We start from the raw sequence: 27,421 nt of genomic DNA on the forward strand, positions 1-27,421 counted from the left end.
TTTTAAAAAATAGTTTTGCATCAAATCAAAACATTTTTGCAACTTTCCTCAACCTGAGTTCCTCCAGATATTTTGTTACCAGTTTCAACCTAATCTGACCACTTGAAGGTTGTTAATAGAAATTATAAGGAGAGATAATTAAGAATTATTGGCAATGTAAAATATTAGTTTATCTATTGATACATTTGAGAGTTTTTTTTTTTAATCTAAAATCATTTTTACAGAATCTATAATCCAGGGTGCTCTTATAATTTTCCTAGGAGGATTAAATACTTTTGTAGCTCTCTTTTGAAGTAGTTTTAAACAATCAGGGAAATAACTGGTACAGCATTGAATCCTCTAATATTAAAGAAGCATAGCATCAGTATGTTGGCCAATTTTTCTCTTAAAATTCTTCACTACTTGTACTATATAAAAGCACAGAAAAATGTTATAGTAAGAATTAAGTATTATGAGTTTGTAGTTATCTTTTTTTTTTTTGGAAGAACAAGGGAGGATATGTATGTAAGTAAAGATTTTAGCTACATAATGAATTTTTTTCTGCAAATGAACAATCAATAGAATAATTGTTTGCATTAAACAGAGGAAGCTAAAATGCATCCTACAGCGAAGAAAATATGAGAAAGAAGTTAAACTTCCCCTTTCAGAACATTAAACTTGAGATTAGTACTGAATATCCTGAAGAAAAGGTGAAACTTCACCAGAATCCTTGTCTCATGACTCTGTCTACTGTCCAAGTTTATATAAGATGCTTCATATGTTATTTCTCCCATATATGCATACACTAGTGTGGGAAGCAATTGTAAGACTCAAAAGGTTTAAGAACTCAGTTTGCAAAAGACCTACTTTTTTCTTCCAGTATAAAATCATTTTACCAATGACCTCTTCTGAGAATACTGTTGGATTTTGAATAGTGTGATCTGGCTTTGAAAATTGCTTGGCCATAAAAATTAGCAACTTTGAGATACTTACTCCAGTTTAGCAATCTTGGGATAATAGTTTATCATCATCAAGTATAATGAGTTTAGTATAATCTCAGCCCATTGTACCTCACTAAGTACATTAGTACTTCACTAAGAAGATATAAAGATAAAATAGGTTCCAAAGAAGTACCAAGTCAGTTTACTGCAATGTTTCTCAACATCAGCAATGTTATGATGTGTGGACTTCAACTCCCAGAATTCTCTAAATAGCATTTCTTGTTTTCTGCTATAGAGAGTTGAATTCCTTTACTCCCCCTCCTAGTCTTATTGCAATATAATGGGGATTATGGAAAAGGGATTGGATTCTAGTTTAGCTAGACCTGGGTTTGGAGAGCTTATATATACTTTGCTTTCAATTATATGTTGGAATGTAATTCACTCTAAATATTTTTTCCCTGATACCATGTGAGTTTCTTCATGGCACTGTTGTCAGACACACATGGAGAAGTTACAAGGAGCACTATTGTAGCTATTCTAACCCTATGTTATTTTTGGGTCTCAAAAGTCTACATTATGCAACTGAGTAGTAACTAGGTTCTGCTTCACTTCCAAAGTTACATTAGATGATTGGCCATGAATGCTAGTGGCCCAGGATATCCTCTAGCCTCTCTCTATGTGGGTGACCTGCATCCAGATGTTACTGAAGCCATGTTGTACGAGAAGTTCTCACCTGCTGGATCCATCATGTCCATCAGAGTTTGTCGAGATGTTGCCACACGGCGATCTCTAGGTTATGCTTACATAAATTTTCAACAGCCTGCTGATGGTAAGAACTTTCTTTGCTTGGTTTAATATTGATACTGTACACAAATGCAATACATACTAAAATACTCTTTTACTATTTTCTTCCAACTAGTTTGTCTTTAAAAGCTTTAGATTTTCTGAGAGGACATGGTTTCTTCTTCAGTCTTATTTTCCTTTTTCCGATGGAGAAGGGGTGTAATATCCTTTTCAGGGCTAATAACTTTGAACTAATGTTTCATATATGCTTTATATCAATATTTCTTATTTTTCATAATTGTATGAACACTCAGATTTGCTTATCCATTTTTTAAATGTGACATTTTATTTCTACAGCTCTTAATGGCAGTCTGTGCTCTTCTGTTAGAAATCTGAATGCCACTTGTTGATCTATTTCAATCTGAAGAAACGGGAGAACTGGTGCTTTTAATTTTAAAAAATGATAAATAATATTGTCTTGAGGAAGCAGGTGCTGAAACAGAAACCACCTCTTTTACTCATAAACTGCAAATGCAAATGTTAATTTTTAATGCACAAAGTTGTCCTTATGGATTTTATTAATGGTGTCAAACACCAACAATGGATCAAATATAAATGTTAATGTTAATGATCATAAATTCAACCTGTCAACATCACTCTACATTCATAATTTCTGACAGGGCCTTTGTTTCCAAAATAATGTCTGAAACATCAAATTGAACATGTACAATTTAAGCTTTTCATCAGAAAAAAAGTTTTGTTAAATAAAAAATGCAGTGAATATGCTGCAGAAGGATATATTTACATATTAATCAGTTCTATACTATCGTTTTCATTTTGATCATTTTAAATTTAGGATTTCACATGCAAACAACACCGTGAAAACCAGTGAATTCTTAAACCCTTATCCTATCTCTTGATTTCTTGAAGATAATCTATGTTGGTAATTCTAAACTATTTGAAAAGTTAGATGTTGGTGCACTGCAATTTGTGTTTCCCAGGTTTGTGTTTGATTTATTGGTAAATGAATGTGCTTTTATTTTTCCTCCTTCAAGCTGAACGGGCTTTGGACACCATGAATTTTGAAGTCATAAAAGGTCGGCCCATTCGTATCATGTGGTCCCAGAGAGATCCCGGACTCAGAAAATCAGGTGTCGGGAATATTTTCATCAAAAATTTGGATGATTCCATTGATAACAAAGCTTTATATGATACATTCTCAGCTTTTGGAAATATTCTTTCTTGCAAAGTAGGTGCAACCTTTTCAGAAATTATGAAATATAATTATGAAATATAATTATGAATTATAATTATAAATATTTACTTTAGTGCTGACAGTTCTCTTTTTTATGATGCATTTTCATTTGGAAGTCTGAAATATATTCATGTTTGTGTCACTTTTTCTTATCAATGTTCAGCTGCAGTATCAATCTGTTATTGTTTAATGGCTTTCAATTTAACAAGACTTTCAATTATTTTTCCCCTGGGTGAAACATCTAGATCACGGGTGTCAAACTCGCTGCATCACGTTGCTGTCAGGTGATATTTTGTGACATTTTTCCCATTCGCGGAGCTGGGGAGGGCATGGCCTGCACATGACGCATCCAGCCCATGGGCTGCCAGTTTGACACCCCTCATCTAGCTCATTTCCCCATTTTCTCCCAGCATCTTTTCAGGATGGGACAAGAGATTATGGTTTCTCAGCTGTCAAAATTACTAGAATGGCTCCAGAAGAGCAACTGGGAGCTCTAGAACTGTATACATTGAAATCTCTCCAAATACGCTTCCATTCAGTATCCATATAATCTCCATCCAGCATCAACAGTACAGATTAGTAGTTGGAGATTATGAGATATTCTTAGATGGCTTCATGTTAAGCAGGTGATAGCTATTATTCTAAAAGGCAACTGGGAAGAACTGGGAATATGAAAGGCAAGCAGTGGACTGATTATCAGTTCCAAATTTTGATTTGCCTCATTTTCTTTCTTTCACCCTTCTCTTAAATTTCTTAACAGGTTGTTTGTGATGAGAATGGATCTAGGGGTTATGGCTTCGTCCATTTTGAGACCCATGAGGCAGCAAATAGAGCAATTGATACAATGAATGGAATGCTTCTAAATGATCGCAAGGTGTAAGTGGAAGCCTGAGCAGATGGTGCAATGAATTCCCCCCCCCTCCAATATCCTTTACAAGGGGAATAACCTGCAATTCTAGTATAGTTTAAAGAAACAGTCATGTCTTGGTGGTAAATGTGTGTTTTGAATGTATAAGATCCAGGTTCAGTTCTAGGATCTCTTGGGAAGCAAGACTCTCTGAATCTTTGAAACTTAGTAGATCCTTTATTAGTCAGGGCCGACAGAGTGAAGTCAGTTAGGTTTACCAGGCTAAATACATCAATTGGCATGAGGCATTTTTCTATATACTGGAGTGGTTACTGTAGTATTTTGCCTGAGAGTTTACTTTCAACTCATAATTGGGGTCAGGTTTGACCTTTTAGATCAGAAATAGCCCAAAGCAATTGGTAGCCCCAAAACCCCTGGTTGTGGCCCCCAGATTTTCTGTGTAAATTGCCATCAGATTTCTACTAAAGAAGGGAATTGTGAAATAAAAGGGGAAAGTCATTTTATAATACTGAAATTTTAATATTAAAATTAGCTTTCATATTGGTTTCACAGACATTTTAATAATAAATCACCAGGAATAAGGGTTTACTCCCAAAAGCCAACTCTGGTCCTCACTTGAATGCTGCAGATATTGTTTTAGATTTTTTTAAAAAATCTCAAATTATACGTTTTTTTATTGTACATCTTGAAATCATTCTACATATTTTATACAAAATATAAGTACAAGTATAATTTTATTTCTATACCGCCCTTCTCCCGAAGGACTCAGGACTCACTACAAAATATGAATCTAATAAAGCAGTTTTTATTCTTCTCTTTTATAAATAATAATTTAAATCTATAAAGCAACATTCTTAAACTTACTGGGTTTTTTTTTTTTTTTAAATTGACTTTAAGGTATTGCACACTTAGAAACATTATTTTTAAGGGTGGAATATGGATTTTTTAAAAAAATAAAATAAAAAAACACTTCTCAATCTCATTTTTTAACCTCTGGATTCCCTTAAAGCAGTGGTTCCCCAACCTTTACAACTTGGAGACTTGGCTGGGGAGGAGGAGAGGGGAACTGGGCCACACTAATGATGGGCTGGTGTGTATGCGCACAACTTAACTTGCACTAGCAACAGGCATGTGTGCATCAGGGGTGAAATCCAGCAGGTTCTGACAGGTTCTGGAGAACCGGTAGTGGAAACTTTGAGTAGTTCGGAGAATGGGCAAATACCACCTCCGTCTGGCCCCAGAGTGGGGTGGGAATGGAGATTTTGCAATATCCTTCCCACAGGAGTGGGGAGGGAATGGGGATTTTGCAGTATCCTTCCCCTGGAGTGGGGTGGGAATGGAGATTTTGCAGTATCCTTCCCCTGCCACGCCCACCAAGCCACGCCCACCAAGCCACACCACGGCTACTAAGCCACACCCACAGAACTGGTAGTAAAAAAAAAATGGATTTCACCACTGGTGTGCATGTGTGTGATTACACGCTGGCCTGCCACTCACACAAGTTGAGCTATGCGTGCGCACTCCAGCCAGCCACTCACGTGGCTCAATTCCAAACAGGCCATGGCACGGTAGTGGGCTGCGGCCCAGAGGTTGGGGACCTCTGCCCTAAAGAAAATACCTTTGCAAACATACCAAAGCATACAATCCTGCCTCTTTCTGAATTTTATTGAAATTTGGCTTCTAAAAGATTCACCTGAGAAGACAAGCTTTGGCTTTGCAGAACAGCAAGGAAGAAGCTGCCCCAGCTGCATAATTTGTCAGCTGAATAAAAGAGAGTAGGAGGTCTCTTCTGCCCTTGCAATACCCTTTTAAGAGTTGGCTTCACATCTCCTGTCTTGACTGCAGATTTGTTGGCCACTTTAAGTCTCGCCGAGAGCGAGAAGCAGAATATGGAGCCAAAGCAATGGAATTCACTAATGTCTACATCAAAAACTTTGGAGAGGACATGACTGACGAGAGGCTGCAAGAAATATTCTCAAAATTTGGTAAGGGTGACAGTTAAAAGTGCTGCTAATAAAATATGGGTATGGGTTAGGGTTAAGGTTAGGGTGAGCATAAGTTTAACAGTTTAGCAGAATAGCAATAGCACTTAGACTTATATACTGTGTCATAGTGCTTTGCAGCACTCTCTGAGGAGTTTACTTATGTCAGCATTTTACCTCATGTTATCAACTTCGGAAGAATGGAAGGCTGATTTCAACCTTGAGCTGGTCAGGATCGAACTGCTGGCAGTCAGCAGGGTTAGCCTGCAATATGGCACTCTAATCATTGCGCCACCATGGCTTAGATGCTGCTTCAGTTTTTTTGTGCAGAAGATAGAGCCAGAAGTGTGATCTAACCTACTTCCACATAGGTAAAAACATTCCATTGCAAAGTAAAAATTTGAAATCATAATCTAAGACATAAGGATACAACAATTTTGCATCTGTTTTAAGGATATATTTTGGGAAGTTTTCCCCATCTGTTGCTGTTCTGATGCAGTGCTCATCACCTCCCCTAATTCTTTTGAATTTGTCTAGTATCCCTAAGGGATGAAAACTGATAACCATTATATTTGGAGGGTACAGGATTATGGGAAGCTACACTTTTACATGTAAGATGGTTTAAAAATGGCTTCCTTTTCAATATCAATTAGAAATTCCTTCCCTGTAATAATATACAGAACACCTGACCTGTTTGTCTTGAGCTATCTAATAAGTGGATGCACTTGGTAAGCGGAAGACTTCATTTTAATATATATAAAATGACAAGGATGGCTAGTATTTGGAGAATGATAACTTGATTTGTATGGCTAGCCATCTGATTTAAGCAACTCTGGGTCCCTTGAACTGCCATGACACAAATTTGAATTTTCTATTGCAGAATTTGAAGACATGAAAAATACCTCCCTGGAGTAAAATTTCTCTGTGAGCCAAAGGTTTAAATGTAATAGAAGAATGTGGTACTTATTGGCATGTATCCATTACTATCCATGAATGGAGCTGAGCACCTTGTGCCTCAGCGCTCCATGAAAACCTTATTTCTTGTAGTATAAGCCTAAACATTTTTGTTCTACTTCCAGGAAAAACTTTGAGTGTCAAGGTCATGAAAGATAATACTGGCCGCTCAAAAGGATTTGGTTTTGTCAATTTTGAGAAGCATCAAGATGCTCAGAAGGCAAGTTGATCTTCGTTCGCAATCTTCCTTTCTCTGTTTAAAAGTAATGGTAGAAGGAAGGATTGGGGAATATAATAAGAGTTTAAGAGTCTTTTTTTAAAGCCAGCATCTCGTCATAAATTGAACTAGTGTTCCAATTATTTCCTCAGGCTGTGGCAGGATAGCATTTCATCCTTTGGCTAATTCAAAGCAGGCCTTGATTAAAATAATAAATGCAGTTAGTACGCGACTTACAACATTTCATTTAGCGACTCTTTGAATTTACAACAGCACTGAAAAAAGCAACATACAACTGGTCCTCACACTTAAGACTGTTACAGCATCCCCATGGTGGCATGATCAAAATGTGGGTGCTTGGCAACCAGCAAGTTTTAGGACAGTTTCAGTGTCCGAGGATCATATGATTGTCATCTGAGATCTCAAGGACTTCTGACAAATGAGGTTAATGGGAGAAGCAAGATTCACCTAACAACTGCATGATTCATTTTAACAACTGCAGCGATTTGCTTAACAACCATGGTAAAAGTTATAAAGTGGTGCACAACTCACTTTAACAACCTGCCTTGCTTAATAATGGAAATTCTGATACCAATTGTGGCTGTAAGTCAAGGACTACCTGTAATGAAATCATAAAGTATGAGGTGATTTACTGTGAAATAAATTTACGGTGTGGCCTGTCACCTCTTCTCACCGCAGGCCGTTGAGCAGATGGATGGAAGTGAAATCAATGACCGAACAGTATTTGTTGGCAGAGCCCAAAAAAGGATGGAGCGACAAAACGAGCTGAAGCGTAAATTTGAACAAATGAAGCAGGAAAGAATGAACCGATATCAGGTAATATGAGCTGAAGGCAAAGTGTGGCTGGTACAGAACCATTGGATGTCTTTTAAAAATCCCACATTCTGTTGTTGGACTCCAAAATGCACCTCTACTAGAATGAAGGGACTGGATGAAGGGACAGAGATAGCAATAGCACTTAGACTTATATACCACTTTACAGTGCTTTACCTGCCCTCTCTAAGTGGTTTATAGAGTCAGCATATTGCCCCCAATAATCTGGGTCCTCATTTAACGACCTCGGAAGGATGGAAGGCTGAGTCAACCTTAACCTGGTGAGATTTGAACTGCCAAATTGCAGGCAGCTGGCAGTCAGCAGAAGTAGCCTGCAGTACTACATTCTAACCACTGCGCCACTGTGGCTCTTGATGAAAGAAATCGGATCAGGAGGGGGAATGAGAGAAGGAAAATTGAACTAAATTCCCCTTTTCTGCTAAATAATCTCAAATGTCCCGTCTATGGCTGGCTATGATTCTTCATCTTGTATTATACAGTAGTTGACTTGATTTGATTCAGTCCCACAGTTACATTGCGAGTTTTATTACAGTAACATTCTCCATTCTCATACTCATTCTCTGCCCCTTTTCTATTCTGTACTGGGACCTATTGAACAGAAAGTTGGAATAGATTGAGTTTAAGTGACTGTTGTTGGCTAATTCAATACTTTGGATGTTTTCTGATGACTCTAGCAGTTAGGTTCACTCTACTGTGTTGTTTTCAGTCAGAAAGAGGTAGATGGGGAATGGGGGCTGCCTGAAGGAAGATTTGGAAGTTCTGAACAGCAAGTGTCAGGTTGTTACTAAATAAGTGCAGTGACGTCTCTCTTCTTTTTATGCCTTTTGAGCAGAGTGTCTTTTCCCAAGAAAAGTTCTCAAACTGTGAACAAACATCATTTTCTTGTACTTTTTCTATTTTAATTTGGACCCAGTTTCCTATCCTGCACATTTCTTGCTTTGTGTTATAAACTCTAAGGTATATATTTTGCCCAAAGAAAAACCACAAATGTTGGCAAGATATAACTGGATTGGAAGTTAACAAATATGGTAGTTTAAAAAACTTTTCTAGAGGCCAGTTCTGTCATGCTCATCCTTAGAGCCATATGGCGATTAATGGATGTTCCTGTTTTTAAAATGTACAGTCTAATTATCCCAGAAAGTGCTGAGACAAGGTTCAAATGAAGTTCCTCATATTTCTCAAATGTGGAACTTTTCAGTTAATCGGTTTTTCTGATAATTAGCTCTTTCTTATCTTTGTTACATGAATAGTATATGTAGATTATTTTAATCCAGGAGGAATTTGGGGGTCATTTAGGTAAGGACTACTTACAGTATAGAGGTGGGCCTTTCTAGCTAGTTATTCTTCTTTTGTAAAATATGATCATGGCTACATAGCTTAGGACTTGGATATCGATGGACTGCCTTCAATCAGTGGATTCCATCCACTCATTAAAATTGGGAAGGGTGGACTCTTTTAAGATCCTTTCTCTTAAGAAATGTCATCTTTAGGGACTTTAAGATTGAGCCTTCTCAGTTGGTGTCCTCCTCCTTGGGAATAGCATTCTTCTCAAGATTAGGTTTGTTCCCATCTCATTGTTTTTCAGAAACGGTTAACATTTTCCTGAAAGGGTTGCGATTGATTGATAATTAAAGGGATCATCCTGCCATGAATTGGTTGTTATAATTGATCCTCAGGGTGCTGTTATTCTGTTTCGTTGCATATTGTCATTGCTATATTAATGTTGCATTGTTCCTTCTGGTTTGACCCTCATTAGCAACATATAAACTGTAGTAGGTATAAACAACCAGAGAACAAATTCAATAAAAATAACATGTATTCTAGATTTAGGCATTGGGTAAATGGCAAATAATAGAAGTTAGCATAGGTCAATGTTAAATTCACTTCATGAATTTGAAAGATAATATCTAGGGCAGCCTCTCCCCCAAGTCCTCTAGATATTTTCAACTATAACTCTTTTTTTATCTTTGATTTGCATGACCACTCATCAGATAAAGCTAATCCTAAACCCTAGATACTGCTCTTGAGAGCACGTGAGGTTCTTTCAGCCTTGTGATACTGGATGATGTCACTTATATGTCTATATTCATTACAAAACTCTTATCTCAATATCATTTATGGTGAAGAGACAAAAATGGCTGTGCTTGTTTGCTTTCAGGGAGTAAACTTGTATGTAAAGAACTTGGATGATGGCATTGATGATGAGCACTTGAGAAAAGAATTCTCACCCTATGGAACCATCACAAGTGCCAAGGTAAGATTCTAACACCTGAGTATCCTTGCATATTTGATGTGGATGCTTGCTAGTTGTTCTCACCAATTGCAAATAGTACTGGGCTGTTTCCTTTCAGAATGCAGTTTGAACCTGTTTCATGATTTGCTTTTCTAAAACCTAGTGGATGTTTTAATATGTAGGGCTGCATATTATGGAAGGAATAATAATCACAGGAGTTTTCACTTGCAGTGCAGTCTGTTACCATTCTCCCTTAATTGTTTTTATTGATTTATTTATTAATATGCTTAAACCACTCAATAACCAAAGCTCATTTTATGACACCAAGTCGGCCTCTGTGTAATTATAATTAATTACCCCTCTCTATGCCTTGTATTTTCTGCAGTAATTCTGATTGCTATATTTTTTATTTAAAACATTTTAATCGAATTTTTCTGTCTGAAAGCATAAAACACAAGACTTGTTTTGTACAGTTGTTGAATGCAGAGGGATAGCAATATGGCTTACTAATAGATGTAAGATTATCCAATAGAACCAAGTTTCTGCAAATTCTCTCTCTTCCTCTTATCTCTGGGGGAGAGAATGTGGAAGGGTAGAAACATTTTACAATCTTGAAATAATAAACCAATTTAATACATTGATTACTGTGTGTTAGAAGCTGTGTAATAGGTTGGGCACAGGGATGAAATGCTCCCGGTTCGGACCGGATCACCCGATCCAGTAGCGATGGCGGTGGGTGATTAGGAGAATTGGTAGCAGAAATCCCTGCCCCTCCCATGCCAAGTTGAGCCGTGCGATCATCAGAGTCTTTTTTTTTTTTTTACTTTTAAAAGCTTTTTTTCTACAAATGCTTTTAAAAGTTATTCTTCCATCATGGAAGAAGTCTACACTTCATACACCTGGGCTGGGATGATCTCATTGCAGCCACACCAGAAGCAGTTAGATCCGTGATGGTGAACCTATGGCACACATGCCTGAAGTCACACATGGAGCCATGTTGCCTGGCATGCGCAGCGTCACCCATTCCTCCTCTGAGTTTCTGGCGCATATGCGCATGAGCCAATCAGCTGGCCTTTGTGCATGCAGCATTGCCAGAAACCAGAAGAGCTGGTCTTCTGTTTCCCTGTGTGAGCATGCGTGCCGGCCAGCTGACTGGTGTGTGTGCATGCACAGCAGTAACCGGAAGACTTGCTGGCTGGCACGCATGTGCATGTCAGAAACTGGAAGTACCTTATCAGGCACACACATGACCCCTGGGCAGCACTCTTCCTGGTCGCGGCCCTGACAAATGCACACACGCTCCCTTTTCGGCACTTGGTGCCACACGCTCGCTCCATCACTGAGTTAGATGGTTACCTTCCTTAGATATAGAATTAGAACATCTATCCTGTTGTGACTCTATGGTACATTAGGAAGATTTTATCATGGTTTTACCTTAATGTAATGTTTTATCTTATATATTGTATTGTACACGCATGCACACACACACACTGCTTTATGTAAATGCATATTTGTGTATTAGTGTTGTATATCAGTGATTGCATGACCATAGATGCCATAAGCTAAATAAAATAAAATTTAATTGCACTATTGTAAGCACCATCTTGACTGGTTTGTCCATACTGACTAGGGTGGACATTCCTGTCTGTGCTGAGAGTCATGGGCTCAGTGGACTTTGTTTTAATTTCTCATTCAGGTAATGACGGATGGTGGACACAGCAAAGGTTTTGGGTTTGTATGTTTTTCTTCCCCAGAAGAAGCGACTAAGGCTGTGACTGAAATGAATGGACGCATCGTCAGCACTAAGCCTTTGTATGTTGCCCTTGCCCAACGGAAAGAGGAGAGAAAAGCCATTCTCACCAACCAATACATGCAGAGGCTGGCCACTATGAGAGCCTTCCCTGGTCCCCTCCTATGTTCTTTCCACCCTTCTGCGGGCTACTTCCTGCCCTCAATGCCACAGGTAAGACCTATAAGAATACCACTTCCCTTAAAGATGCATAAATAAAGCTAACAGCATTTGACAGCTTAGACCTCAAGGAATATGAAAACACTTCTCCCTTGAGATGCATATTTTAAAATGTGCCCTCAGGCATCAGAATCAAATTTATACCTGCAGCATGTGAATGATTAGGGTGGACTATTTTTTTTTCCAACCTGGGGACTCTATTTTGCCCTTGTGCCCTCCTGGAGGCACAATAGTGTGCCAATGATGTCATGGCATCGCCAGGTGGCAGGACAATCATTTGGGAACTTTTTTTGTTTTGGGGGACAGAGATGGGAGTGAGATGCATTCTCTTCAACCTTCACAGAGAGATAAATGATTTATCTAATCCTTACAATATTACAACGAAAAACTGGAAAAAATTAGATTTTTGGTACCATGTAACACTAAGTTAGAATTTTGTTAGTGCCTATTATCATTCTGATGGGTATTATTTCCACAAGGTAATTATGCACTCTGTGAAGAGGTATGATTTTGGCTCATCGAAATCTAATCAGCTTTATTTGAATGCCCTCAAATTCTAATGTTAGAAGAGAAGTCTGAAAAACAATGAATTGTTTCAAATAAGAAACGAAGCGAATTGTTGCATGTGAAGAAAGGCTTCATCATTGTTCATTCACCATGCTCTGATTGAAATCTGTAATCCAATACCTTTGAAATTCACTAGGTTGACAACAGCTTCATATAGTCATCTCCAGCCAGTAACATTATTCAATTATACATATAACTGAAGCTAGACTGGGAAATAAAAAGAAGACAATAGCAAAACATTTCCATATTGTTGCCATGAAACCTACCTGGATATGTTAATGAATTCATCATCGATCATTGAGTTAGAGCTGAAATTCCCAATCTGGAGGCACCAGATTGGAAAAACTGCTTAGATTTATAATCCTAGTGCAGGATAGCAACGATCTGTAATAATGCTGGAAGTACAAAAATAAAAACACAGAACCAGTAGTGGGTTTCACTTACCTTTGCTACTGGTTTGCTATTGGAAGTGCACACACGCACGCAGAAGCTTCTGTCCAAGTGCAGAGCATCCGTGATGACGTCCGGGTGGGTGGGAGGAGCCTCCCGCCGCCGCTACTGATTCGCTTGAACCGGGGCGAACCGGTAGCAACCCACCACAGCACAGAACTTATAAAATCCCCATGTTGGTTCCTTCGTATGTTTCAAAATGTTAATGAGGTCAAAAATAAATACCTTGTTAATTTATATACATTGTCATGCCACCTTCTCTTCTTTCTTTCTTAGCCACAAACTAGAGCTACTTTCTACAGTCCTAGCCCAGTTGCCCCGGTCCGCCCAGCCCCTCGCTGGAACACTCAGTCCTCCAGACCTCCTTGTGAGTTGAAATGTTATTATCCGGAAAATATGTCTGTGAATGTAAGGAAATGAGGTTGCCCATGCATGAAGTTCTTCCTTTAATGTCATAGTGTAGGACAGAGGTCTTCAAACTTGGCAGCTTTAAGACTTGTGGACTTCAACTCCCAGAATTCAACTCCCAAAAAGCTATGCTGGCTGGAGAATTCTGGGAGTTGAAGTTCACAAGTCTTAAAGCTGCCAAGTTTGAAAACCTCTGGGGTAGGAGGACTAAGAAATGTTCTTAAAATAGCAACCAAACTATGGTTCAAATATTATGGGGTGGTGTGCATGGCTGGTAGTCTTAATTGTAAACTCAGTAATGAGAATGAACCAGAATTCTGGTATTAACTACCGCTATGATCTCATCCATAAATAAGGTTTCTGACTGAAGGTATTTAATTGTTGTTAGCATCCTATCATCCAGCTACTCCAATGGTAAGACCAAATGGACCCCCTCGCCGCCTCCTCTCCAACATCAGCACTATGAGACAAGCCTCCACTCAAGTTCCCAGAGTACCATCCACTGGCCAGAGAGTGGGTAGGTTTGGGGCCTTTGCTAGTACATCGTCCAGATGAATGCAACTTATATCTCTCAAGGGAATGGGTTTGCCTTGATTTTTGAATCACTGACCGGAAACAAGGAGGAAAGTGAACTTGAAAGTTTGCACAATGAATTCTACAACATGCTCCTTATTTCTTAACCTAAAACCTAAGTTTTGGAAGTCTGTTGCTGTATGATTGGAAAATATAATCTGAGAATACAGTACCATGTAATGCTGAAGCTTAAATGAAAAATAATTTAAATCTAAATTAAATTTGTTTTGGCTTACTGAGCAAGCTCATGAGTGTTAGCCAAAAGGAATGGGTTTACACAAAGCTAAAACAATTAAGACGCATTATGGCTTTTAATATTAAGTGTAGCCCAAGAAACTAAATTTATGGCTTAGTTGGGTTAAATGTATGAACAGCAGACTGGTGAAAATGTTACTTCTTGGGAGCCTGCTCTGGACAAAAGGCTCACCAAGAGTTTATGTCTGATGTAATCTTTCTTCCCGGAGTGTCATTGGGGGATATCTTTTTACTTTTGTACCATGTATCATGCATGTGAAATCTGGCAAGGTTATTACAGATCTGTATGTTCCCAGGTTTGGGTGCAATGTAGAACTGTGCTATTTTAAAAGTTTTTTTAAAATAAAAATAAACATGTAATATTGTGGAACAATTAAAGCCTTCCTTCAAAATATTTCTGGTTTCATTCCAGTCAACATTGGAACCCAGACCATTAGTGCGAGAGCATCCTCTTCTCCAACTTTCTCACGTGGTGTCTCGCAGTACAAGTATTCTTCAGCTGTGAGGAATGTCCACCCTTTGGGCGCAGTAACATCTCTGCCAATGCAACAGGTCTCTTCCTCTTCCATTCTGCAGTTAAAATACACACTTAGATGCAGAACCTAACTGCTCTTAGATGGGTTATTGTTGAGATACTGAATTTGGCAAATTGTAGCAGAGATATGTAGAGCTGGAATTCTGATTTGGGAATGGTTGGATATCAGTGAGAACTCAATCACAGAGAAACCAATGAATCAGATCATTAACCAGTTCATGTTTGCACACTTGGTTGATCAGATGAGGTGACCAGATTACCAATAACATTCCTTTCCTGTGTTTCTCTCTAGATGGAAATGGAGAGCACTACACTTCTGATTATTGTGCTATTATTACACTGAACATACAAGATTGTTCTCTTCTGCGTTTGATTACACAAAAACATACCTTGATTAAAAAGAATACAAATATAGGATTGAGAGGACGCTGCAAGATACTGTATTTGTCCAGTGGTCAGAATATAGTGGGGATCTTTGGGCTACAATGATTGACAGCAGCTTTCCATTTTTTAAGACAACTCCGCTTTCAGAAATTGAGGTTTAGATCTATGGCTTTCTGTATGAAAAGGAGATATTATACAACAACATTCCATCTTTTAAGTTAACTTAAGCTATATATTGATTATTGCATAGTGTACAGAAATCAAAGGTTCTCTGTTTTTTCTTCAATTCTCTGGATAAGATTTGAGTTGGACAGATGCTTATATTAAAGCTGTCATATGAGTTTGCAAAGAGAAGCAAAGCTCTAACCAATGCATACTTCACAGAGAGTCATCAGTTGATATTAGTTGTTCGATAGGAATGGAAGGGCTCTTCTCAGTATATTTTGTTTCTTGGGCTTTAGGCTGTAGAACCAATCATTCATATCCATGGACAGGAGCCTTTGACCACATCCATGCTGGCTGCAGCTCCTCCTCAAGAACAGAAACAAATACTTGGTGAGTGGTGTGTGTATCTTCTAGTAAGCAGCACTGTGAACCTCCCCCCTCAGCCAGGACTTTCTCATAGAAAAAGTTGTAATCAAATATTTTATGCTTACCATAGTTCAGCTTAGAAAACAATGTTTCCTAAAAAAAAAAAGATGTACTTCATTCAATCAGAATAGAGCTGGAGATTTTCTATTCCAATCCCTTGCTCAAGGAGCCCTATACCCGTGACGGCGAACCTATGGCATGCATGCCATAGGTGGCATGCACCACCCTGTCTGTGGGCACACGAGCTGTCACCCCAGTTCAGCACTGCCACGCATGCGCATGCGCTTCCCACCAGCCAACTGGTCGTCGGGTTTCTGCCATGCATATGCGGGGACACGGTGTGCGCTGAGGGCCGTGTGTGCATGCATAGAATGTGGGGGGGGCGTGCATGCAGGGGGCGCATGCATGGGAGCAGGGTGCACATGGGGGTGCATATGCATGCACGGGGGTGCATGCATGGGCCAGCGTGCGCATTGCATTTGGTGGTTCGGGCACGTGCTTGTGCATTTGCGCAGGTCCATTTTGGGCACTCGGTCCAGAAAAGGTTAGCCATCACTGCCCGATACCATTTCAGGCAAACGGCTGTCCAATCTCTTCTTAAAAACCTCCAGTGATGAAGCACCCACAACTTCTGAAGGCAAGCTGTTCCACTGGTTAATTGTTCTCACTATTAGGAAACTTCTCCTTAATTCCAGGTTGCTTCTCTCTTTGGTTAGTTTCCATCTATTGTTTCTTGTCAATGGACGTACATATACTACTTGTAACAGCAGTAATTGGGACTGAAAACTCTATTGCTAAGCAATGTGGTTGTAAAATGTGATGTCATGTGACTGTACCAATTTATGACTGCAGTTCTGGTTGCTGAAATTAACAAAATCCTTCCTGATTGTTAAGTGCAATGTCATGTGATCACCATTTGTGACTTCCTGCTATCTTCCCCATTGACTATCCTTGTCAGAAGTCGATTGTGAAGATTGCAAACGGAGACCATGTGGCCGTGGAATACCACAACCATTGTAATTGCATGCCAGTTGCAAATGCTTGAATTGCAATCACCTGACTCTGACACTCAGTGTGCAACAGCAGCCAAAAAAGCTAATACAATCCTTGGTTGTATAAACAGAGGCATAGAATCAAAATCACATGAAGTATTAGTACCGCTTTATAAAGCCTTAGGAAGGCCACACCTGGAATACTGCATCCAGTTTTTGTTACATTACAAAAAAGATGTTGAAATTTTGGAAAAAGTGCAAAGAAGAGCAACTAAGATGATTAAAGGTCTGGAGACTAAAACATATGAAGAACAGCTACAGAATTTGGATTTGGCTAGTCTAGAGAAAAGAAGGACTGGGGGGGGTCATGGGCAGTCTATATAGAGCAGTGATGTCAAACTTTTCGGCACTGAGTGCCGAAAAGGTTGTGCGGAAATGTTGCGCGCACACGTGTGCTCATTGGGGCTGTGCTCCGGAAAAGCCAAACTTCTGGGTTGTAGTACATATGGGCGCCCGCTGATCAGCTGGCTGGCGCACATGCGCAGGCTAGTTTTTGGCACTGCCGCGTACATGAAGGGATCGTGCTCCGGAAAAGCCAAACTTCTGGGCTCTGGCACGCATGCGCACCTGACAATCAGCTGGTACATGCACACACTGGTTTTTGGCACTGCCATGCATGCAAAGGACAGCTGATTGTTGCGCGTGCATGCGTGCCAGAAACCTGGAAGGCAAACAGGCAAGGCCGCACGTGCCGGGTGACATGGCTTCACATGCCACTTTGGGCATGCGTGCCATAGGTTCACCATCAGAGATATAGAGTATTCCAGTATTTGAGAAGCTGCCACAAAGAGGAGGGGGTCAATTTATTTTCCAAAGCACCAGAGGGCAGAACAAGAAATAATAGATGGAAGCTAATCAAGGAGAGAATCAACTTGGAATTAAGGAGAAACTTCCTAAGAGTGAGGACAATTAACCAGTGGAACAGCTTGTCTTCAGAAGTTGTGGGTGCTTCATCACTAGAGATTTTTAAGAAATCACTGGAGAGTCACTTGTCTGAAATGGTATAGGGTCTCCTGCTTGAGCAGGGGGCTGGACTAGAAGACCTCCAAGGTCCCTTCCAGCTGTATTCTGATTCTGACTGCAGAGATGTTGCAATGGCTGCAACTATGAGGACCAATCCTAAAACTCATTCAATGCCATCAAGGTCACTAAATGAATGATTATTAAGCAATGACTCTCTGTATTATACTAGTCCTAAAATCTGTCATAATGTTTTCTACAAATTATCTAAAGCTTTTAATTATTTGTTTAGAAATTCACACATGGCTGCCTATCTGATACAAGATAATTCTAGGCAACTCACAACAACATTAAATAAAAGCAGAATAAATGAAATATTTAACTTCATATACACAGTGCTGCAACATCACATAACTTTCCATGCTCTTACATTTGCTGAGCCCATTTCTATCCTAGCCCAGAGCCAGGTCTTTACAGTTCTCCTAAAGCCCAATACAGTGGGTAGCTTCCAAATCTCAGGGAAACTGTTGAGAAGGCATATACTAACAAATTAATGGCATATGCAGTATTTTAGAAGGTTAGTTTCTTAGATGAATGCTCTACAACTCTTGTAGAGATATGTACTTGTATAGGAATAAACCAGAATAAATCAAATTGTAAAAAGACTGGAAGAGATGCATCTTTTGGCTGATAGGATGCAACTTCTTTTCTATTGCAAGAGATGAGGATTATTATCCAGTTATCTTCAGAGGCTTAGTTTTTTAGTCTCGCCCTGTATTGTATGTTTCTGGCCACCACACTGAGTCTTGGAGTCAGTCTTTGTTGCTTTGCTCCTCTGCCCCAATGCTTCTGGACAATACAGATGCAAGAAATAGTCTCAGGGGAAAATCTAGCTTCATGACTTAGTTCAATGTCACCCATGTCCACTTTATAGGTTTAGAATAAAGCAGGCAAAAGGGATGAAATTGTTACAGCGAGTACTGAAAAGAAAAGAGGGAGAAGTATTACCTTGGTGAAATCTTGAGTTTTCCAGTTTAAATCACCTGATAAACAAATGATAAAGCTTACTGCAACTAACTTCAATTTGTAATGCCTTTTATGGGCAGTCTATGTAGAGTTTTTTTGGTAACAGTGAAGAAGTTGTCTTTTGGGGTGCTTTTGTCATCTACTCAATGTAGCCTACAGCCTAAACACTTCTTAGAGCCTACCTATCTGACTTTAATCAGGATGAAGTCTACTTAGTTTTTTGAGATCAGCCTAGGTCATCTAGTTATTCCTACCTAAGAGGTGGTAATAGGACAGCAAAAACAAGGAGTTGGCTGGTTAATCATAGAATGTAAGAAACCATATGATAAATCAAGAAGTCCTTGGTTAGAATCTTATTAGAATCACATGTCTTCCAAAAATGTGCGGTGAGTGACTTTATAACACCCCTCTCCCAAACAATCTAGAACAGGGGTGTCAATCTCACGTCGTCACGGCAGCGTCACATGACATATCGAGACTTTTTTCCCCTTTGCTAAACCGGGAGTGGGCGTAGCCAACATGCGACGCATCTGGCCCAAGGGCCAGGAGTTTGACAGCCCTGATCTAGAATATGTGGGCTAAGGGAATAACAACAGCCTGGCAGTTTGCAGATCAGAGTACCTATAGCTAATGCACACAAAGCACTGTGAGAAATGAAATCTATATCCAAATATTACTTATTACGGATATTTATAAAAACAAAAGAATGCAATATCTGTTATTGCAAGATATGTGTGCACCTAAGTGATTATCACTTTTTCTGTCTTTCTGATTTACATTTTTGAAGAATTGATCTACCTCAGTCTTTCCCAACTTGGCAACTTCCAGATGTGTTGGGACTTCAGTTCCCAGAAGTCCTCATATAGATGGAGGGCACCAAGCTGGAAAAGGCTGGTCTAGTTATTTAGTATGTAAAAGAATGATCAGTGTAACTTTTTTGATTAGAAGTGACACATTTCTGAATAGCTAAAGTCAGGCAGCAATTAGCAGTAGTTACTACAGTACTTGTCATTTTCTCATCTCTGATTGTGAAGGAATCTTTGCGAGATCTTATCCACCAAAACATTTAATGATGGTAAACATGAGTCATAAAAAGTAACTCCCAACTATCTCTTATTAAAAGTGAAATAAGGAAGGATTTGATTTCCAAATGAGTCCAGTGATATTTACGCTGGTCTGAAGAAGGGTTTTCCAAATATTTCCAGAATTTTTCAAGAGGCTTGGGATTAAAAAAATCAGGCAGATTTAACTCTGAATATATCTAAAGTTTTCCTTCTTCATCTTGTACCCCCTTTGAATAAATTGCCTATCAAATTGATATTTGTGAACTTTGCAATTAACTTCAATAATCTTCTGACTGGGGGGGGGGAAACTGGGAAATTTATCTGCACATTTTTATGGGTGGCAGTAGGACAATAAATGCTGTCACATTTTGTGCTATTGTCTCTGTGATAACCATAACACTAACATCCAATGCTGATAAGTGATACACCAAGTTATTTTATTATTTTTTATTTTATTTTATTTTACCCAATTTAAATAATCTAGTTTCTATAGCAAGTTCCTGAATGTACTTGCCCATGTACTTCCTTACTATTCAGCCTAAACAGGCATGTCCAACTCAGGGCCCATGGGCCACATATAGCGTGAATAGTTAGTACTGTGGCCCCAGTACTAAAAGATTGTAAACTTTTACATTATTATGTGAGTTATATATATTATTATTATTATTATTATTATGTGATATAACTATATTATGTATTTTATATGTGGCCCAAGACAATTCCTCTTCACTCAATACGGCCAGGCAAGCCAAAAGGATGGACACCCATGGCCTAAAACATGGGTGTCAAACTTGATTGTGTCACGTTATGTCACATGACATATCACAACATTTTTTCCCCCTTGTGAAGCCGAGGTGGGCGTGGCCTGCGCATGATGCATCCGGCCCACGGGCCGCCAGTTTGACATCCTTGGTCTAAAACATCTAATGAGCAACATTAGGCCTTGATGCAGAGATAGAGATCCAGAAAAGTAACAAATAAGTATTGCTTAAAGAAGTATGATATGAGAAAAATACCTACTCGGTGTAGTCTTCAAAGATTTTTAAAAATAGCATTAGATTTATATCCTTTTTATTTGTTCATCTTAAGACAGTATACATAATACTCTTACCTTCTATTTTCCCCCACAACAACAACCCTGTGACGTGTGTTGGACTGAGAGAGAATGAGAGACCCAAAGACAACCAGCCAGCTCAACTTTCAGGCCTAAAGTAGGCCTGGAATTCAGTCTCCTGTTTTGTAGTCCAGTACTTTAGCCACTACACCAGACAGCCAGTTGGGTTGTCTGCATTATCTGTGTATCATCTTCTAACTGTGGTGGCTATGGAGAGCACATGGGTTGCAGCGGAGGATGAAATCTGCCAGCTCAGTTTTACCTAACAGCTTAAAGACAGAACATCATTGACAAGTCTAGGTCTGAGGCAATGGTGGTCCATCTGAGGTTGTTACTTCCCTTGCTAATGAACCTACTTTTCAGATATGAGTTCTCTAGCAATGGTGATGGCTAGCTAAGAATTTGCCATTTAAAGTTTTCCACAGTACCTGACAATGATCACGATATATTAGCTATTTCAAAGATTGTAGGAAACTTCTCAGACCTCATAGTCTTCTGTTGGTCGGCTGGATGAAGGTTAAGTGCTGAAATAGAACTTGCTGGGGGACTTCATAAAACACAAGATAAATTCAGGTTTCCCAGTACTTCCTTTTTTTATTCTTTTTTTTTTTTTTGCTGTGCATAGGTGAACGTCTCTATCCTCTAATTCATGCAAGGCACCCCACCCTGGCTGGGAAGATTACAGGCATGCTGTTGGAGATAGATAATTCTGACCTGCTACTTATGCTGGAGTCACCAGAATCCCTTCACTCTAAGGTACTGGGATTCCATGCTTTAAAATGCCCTAATTCTGCCATTCCAAATTTTTCAGATGAAATGAACTGTCCTGCTTTGTGTTAGGTGGGTCTGCATGGTTAAATTTGTCTCAATAGCATCTCCATGGCTGTTTTTTCTTTCAGTTCAGTTTTTCCTAAGCAGACTGATTTTCCACCTGCTTTGTTCTTTTATATTATTCCTTGTGCTACTGTACATAACTGGGGTTATGTAATTGTCCTTTAAGTGTTGTATAGATCCACCAATGCATATCTGGTTTAGCTTTTCAATGGTGATCCATTATAATGATAGCACGAGGGAAGAACAGAGACCAACAGCCTAGAGTAGTGATGGCTAACCTTTTTGCCGTTGTGTGCCAAAAGCGGGAAGAGCGTGGTGGGGGTCATGCATGCATCTGCCCACACTCATAATTCTTTTTTTTTTTATTTGAAAAGTTTTACAAATACATTTTCTCCCCAGTTTCCCCCTCCCCCAAACCCTCCCTAACCCTCCCCTTTTCCCCCCAGGACTTCCACAAAATAAAATCCTAATCAAAAATACATTTTATGAAACTTAAACCCCTCCCCCCCCTATATACCATTTATACCTTCATAAAACTCAATCTATCCCTACATAATACATTCATTCAGCTAAAAGCTATCTGATATTTCCTAGTTTGATATTTATTCTGCACATAGTCTATCTACTTTTTCCACTCCCATACATAAGTCTCTTGAGTTTGGTCTTTTAAATATGCTGAAATCTTCGCCATCTCTGCAAAACTGGCCATCTTCAAAGTCCATTCTTCAATAGTGGGCAAAGCATCATTTTTCCAATATTGACCTATCAATAATCTCGCTGCTGTCACCATATACAGTATCAGCTTTGTTTCACCCAATGTAAAACCCTTAACTATACCCAATAAAAACAGTTGTGGAGAAAACTGAAGTTTTTTCCTCAAAACATTTTGCATAACCCACCAAATTTCATAATTCAATGCCCCCCATGCCCCACCTCCCCGCATGCATGCACGACCCCCCCCCCCGCGCTCCCACTTTTGGCACGCGACAGCAAAAAGGTTACCAGTGGGCCTGGTAGGCCCGTTTTTCACTCTCCCCAGGCTCCAGAGGCTTTCTTGGAGCCTGGGGAGGGCGAAAACAGCCTTCCCCACCCCTGAAGGCCTTCCAGAGGCTGGAAACGGCCTGTTTCCCAACTTCTGGTAGGCCCGGAAGGCCCAAAAATCAGCTGGCCAGTGCATGCATGCGCGCTGGAGCTGAGCTAGGGCAAGGCTCGTGTCCCCACAGATATGGCTCCATGTGCCACCTGTGGCACACGTACCATAGGTTCGCCATCACGGGCCTAGAGATATTAACTGTACAGTATTCACTCCTACATACCTTTACTCCTGTTTCAACCTTATGAGCATACGGATACTGGAAGAGTGATAGCGAACGTTCACCTAGTCCCTTGTTCTGCCTCCTGTAATGGCCAACTAGATGCCTCTGGAAAGGATGACATTATCAAAATAGCACTCACTGGTGGTTGATCCCCAAGCTAACTATCAAATTTCTGATTTGGAAATCTAGCAGTTGCATATACTAGTAATGTATTCATTACTGGCCTGATCTATTTTAGCATGATATGGGAGTGCTACTATGAATATGATAAGTTCTAAGAACGATCAGAACTGTGGTCAGAAGAAAAGCATGATAGATTGTGAAAATGCTAGTTTTGTTTTTAAAAAGTGGTGTGAAGGAACTGTAATAAGAAAGAAAATCTTGAGCAGATATAATGGGAGTGATGCAAAAGGTTGGGAAGGATTGCATTTAAAATAACATTTAAACTTGTAAGAATGTATTCTTCAAGGTGTTTGTTTTTATAGCCTCTCTGTTATATATCTACTGTATATTCATGTACTTCTATTGAAGCAGGTTTGATCCTAGAAGGACAGATTGACTACAAGTAATCCTTGATTTACAGCCACAATTGAGCCCAAAATTCCCATTGCTAAGCAAGGGGGGTTTAAGTGAGTTGTGTCCCATGTTGTGATTTTTTTTGCCACAGTTGTGAATCACTGCAGTTTTTAAGTGAATCATAGGGTTGTTAAGTAAATCTGGCTTCCCCATTGACTTTGCTTGTCCAAAGCCAGCTGGGAAGGTTACAGATAGTGACCCCATGATCAGTGGTGAAATCCAAATTTTTTTACTACCGGTTCTGTGGGCGTGGCTTGGTGGGCATGGCTTGGTGGGTATGGCAGAGGAAGGATACTGCAAAATCTCCATTCCCACCCCACTCCAGGGGAAGGATACTGCAAAATCCTCATTCCCTCTCCACTCCTGGGGGAAGGATATTGCAAAATCTCCATTTCCACCCCACTCTGGGGCCAACCAGAGGTGGTATTTGGTATAGTTCTCCGAACTACTCAAAATTTCCACTACCGGTTCTCCAGAACCCCTCAGAACCTGCTGGATTTCACCCCTGCCCATTCCAGTTGCGAACTACCCAAATTTTGATCACACGATCATGGGGATACTGCAGTGATTTTAAGTGTGAAGACTGGTCATAAGTTGCTTCTTTCAGTGCCTTTACAATTTCAACCGCTCACTAAATGAATGGCTGTAAATTGAGGACTTACCTGTAGAGCAGTGGTGAAATCCAAATTTTTTTACTAACCAGTTCTGTGGGCATGGCTTGGTGGGTGTGGTGTGGGTTGGTGGGCATGGCTTGGGTGTGGCAGGGGAAGGATACTGCAAAATCTCCATTCCCACCCCACTCCAGGGGGAAGGATACTGCAAAATCCCATTCCCTCCCTACTGCTGGGGGAAGAATATTGCAAAATCTCCATTCCCATCCCACTCTGGGGCCAGCCAGAGGTGGTATTTGCTGGTTCTCCGAACTACTCAAAATTTCCACTACCGATTCTCCATAACCTGTCAGAACTTGCTGGATTTCACCCCTGCTGTAGAGTAATCTAATTCATGGTCTGGTCTTAACCTACCACTGTTTTCAAGAACAGTTTTTAGTTAATAAAAGTACTTGGGCTGCTTTATCTCTGTACCAAGTCACATCTGTTTTCTTCCTCTCCTGCATCTTCGTTAGCATGAAAGAGTTTCATCATGTATCTTAAAAGCTCAAGTGCGGATTAAAAAAAACATTGAATTTGAATGGGAAATAATTAAGTGGCTTTGGGTGGCATTGTTCTTAATTAGCCCCTTTTCAAATATTTTATAGCAAGATTGTTTATCAGAAGGCTTGTGAAGGTGGGCTCAGTGCCAAGTAGAGAGAGAGCCCACAAGTAAACAGATGAACTGGATTATAAAGACAACTTCCCAGATCTGTTAAACAGGGGCCATTTCACCAAAGTAGCGAAAAAGTTGTCTCAGGGTGTTATTATAGTCTTCTCCAACTTGGGAGTCTTTCAAGACAATTGGAAGTGGAGCCAATGAATTCTGGGGCTGCTAATCTCAAAGCATCAGTAGGGCTCTGGAGAAGCATGAGCTACTGTACCAGCAAAATTCAAGTGGAGCTTCCTTTTAAAGGCTTTGCCCTGACTGTGTGTTGGATTCTTTGGATGCAGAAACAATGATATTTCAAACTCTGCAAATGACTGTTCTAAACTCCAATCTTGTCTTTGGCTTTGACTTTGTTAGATCGAGGAAGCAGTAGCTGTGCTTCAAGCCCATCAGATCTCTGAAGCAACCCACAAGAGCAGTTCAATGGCATTTCTCCCCTGACGGAAGGTGCGCTGAGTGAGCATTACCTGCTGAGCCTAGCTTTCCATTTCAACAGTGTCTGTGATTTTTACAAAGTCAATATTCTGTTTGGGCTGCCTTCCCCTTCCCCTCTTATAAGCATTACTTTCCATTGCACAGAATGTCTTAGCATGGTGTTTTGTCAACCTCTACAATTTTAAAACGCATGGACTTCAACGCCCATAATTTCTAGGAGCTGATGTCCACATGTTTTAAAGTTAAAGACTGAGAAACACAGCTTTAGCAGAAATGAATGTTGATGGTATAATAGATTTAAAGTGCATGAAGACTGCAGGAAGGCTCATCTGGGAGGGCAGGTCTAATTTACAATTGAGGTATCGGATACCTCACAAAGGCTCACTTTCACATTGAAATGAAAAAAAATATTGATTTAAAAAGTTGCTGCTGAGGCTGTGAAGCTAAAAAAAAAACACTTGAAAACCTGTTAACTAGCAACATTTTGTTAAAAAAAATTAGGCTTGGCTTCCCCAATTAAAATTGAAATGTGTCGTTGCAGGAAAAAAAGAAAATGGACAATCCCCACTGAAGAGAGGACAAAACCTTCACGTTACCAGAGATTTTATGAATATCTCTTTAAACTAGTTGTTCTTGCAAAAATCTAGCCTGATTTGAATTGTTTTCTTTTTTGCACTGAATAACTATTATAGTAACTTTTCCTGTGTGTGATCCTGGTATATATGATAATGATGCAGTAGGAAGATGAAAATGGAACGTAATAATTCTCTTATGTTGTTTTTTGTAAATTTATTTTTCAGTCCTGGTTCTTTTTGGGTAACCTTAAGCTTGAGAGCCTGTAACGGTATTTTATTTATTCCTGCTGCTGACTTGATAAAACAGCTGAAACTTCACCAACCTTTGTCTCCTTTTCTAGATGCTACTCTTCACATTTACTGTAGAAACGGCAGAAACAACTATTTTTGTGTGTGTGTGGGTAGATTCAAAACTCTCCAAATGCTTATTTTTGTATTTATTTTATTCAGTTTATATGACTGTCAGCTTGCAAGTAATTCTGGCCACTAGCAACTTTGAAATCAGCAAAGGAATATAACTAATAAAAATCCAAGAGGAAAAATACCATTAAAAAGCACACAGATCTGTCGCATCAAAATTTACCAGAACTGAAATTGCTGTTGCTAAGTGTGATTATCATCAACCATCATCGCTTAGCAATGTCAGTTTTGGCAGGCCTCGTTGCCATTGTTTAGTGACAACCATATAGCTCCTTAAGTGAGGACCTCACATGGTTCTGACTTCCTGCTGGCTTCCCTACTGACTTTTGCTTGTGGAAGCTGTCAGGAAACATCAGAAATGTTGACATTAGAACTGCAACTCACTGTAGTGGCCAGAACTCCAAGGACCTGGCATTCATGCTGTTGTAACTTTGAATCTGAGGACTGCCTATATTAACACACTGATGGCTCATGGGCCATCCTGACCTGCCGACTGTGGGAAGTCTAGGTTTTGGGAAGGCTTTTCTGAAATCTGGCAGTGTTGGAACCATCTGGATCTCTGAGTGTTTTTAAGAACTGTTCTTAAGACTTAGAACAATCTTAAATAGAAGACTGTTCTATTTAATAGAAACCACAATAGTTCATGCTGGCACTGTTAAGTAGATGCAACCTGGAATATGCCAAACCTTTCTAATATTCTTGGATGAGCAGAGAAATGGAGATAGACAATTCTTCTAATATCCTACCCTGTGCCATAAAGGGGCTTTGTACACAGTAACCTACTCAATAGAAGTATGCCAGTAATCACTGCAATTTATGCAGGGATGGTATTAGATGTGTGTAGTAAGGTGCACCCATAACTGCTGAATTCTGGATCACAGGTAGCTTCTGAATCGCCTTCAAGGAAGCCCATCTAGAGCATGGTCTGTT

The 27,421-nt window shown here is 39.7% G+C and overlaps 1 protein-coding gene across 1 annotated transcript; it reads left to right on the forward strand.

Moving 5' to 3' along the window:
• On the forward strand, nt 1–26,389 carry PABPC1L (poly(A) binding protein cytoplasmic 1 like). The gene is made up of 15 exons (XM_034413885.2): nt 1–1,749; nt 2,759–2,952; nt 3,719–3,834; nt 5,672–5,811; nt 6,888–6,982; nt 7,679–7,816; nt 9,993–10,088; nt 11,764–12,030; nt 13,330–13,420; nt 13,850–13,978; nt 14,702–14,841; nt 15,670–15,763; nt 21,641–21,771; nt 25,419–25,508; nt 26,038–26,389. Exons 1-14 carry the CDS (start codon nt 1,557–1,559, stop codon nt 25,500–25,502), a joined length of 1,908 nt encoding a protein of 635 aa, XP_034269776.1. The 5' UTR covers nt 1–1,556; the 3' UTR covers nt 25,503–25,508; nt 26,038–26,389.
• The last annotated feature ends 1,032 nt before the right edge of the window (nt 26,390–27,421 follow it).

The sequence above is a fragment of the Pantherophis guttatus genome, chromosome 3, assembly GCF_059756535.1.
Source record: "Pantherophis guttatus breed Tessera chromosome 3, ASM5975653v1, whole genome shotgun sequence".
In the NCBI taxonomy this organism is placed as follows: domain Eukaryota; kingdom Metazoa; phylum Chordata; class Lepidosauria; order Squamata; family Colubridae; genus Pantherophis; species Pantherophis guttatus.

Coding starts and splice junctions, on each gene's coding strand:
- PABPC1L (XM_034413885.2), top strand. CDS start 1,557: ATGAATGCTAGTGGCCCAGGATATCCTCTAGCCTCTCTCTATGTGGGT. Junction 3,835..5,671: donor CTTCTAAATGATCGCAAGGT/GTAAGTGGAAGC, acceptor TCTTGACTGCAG/ATTTGTTGGCCACTTTAAGT. Junction 7,817..9,992: donor AAAGAATGAACCGATATCAG/GTAATATGAGCT, acceptor GTTTGCTTTCAG/GGAGTAAACTTGTATGTAAA.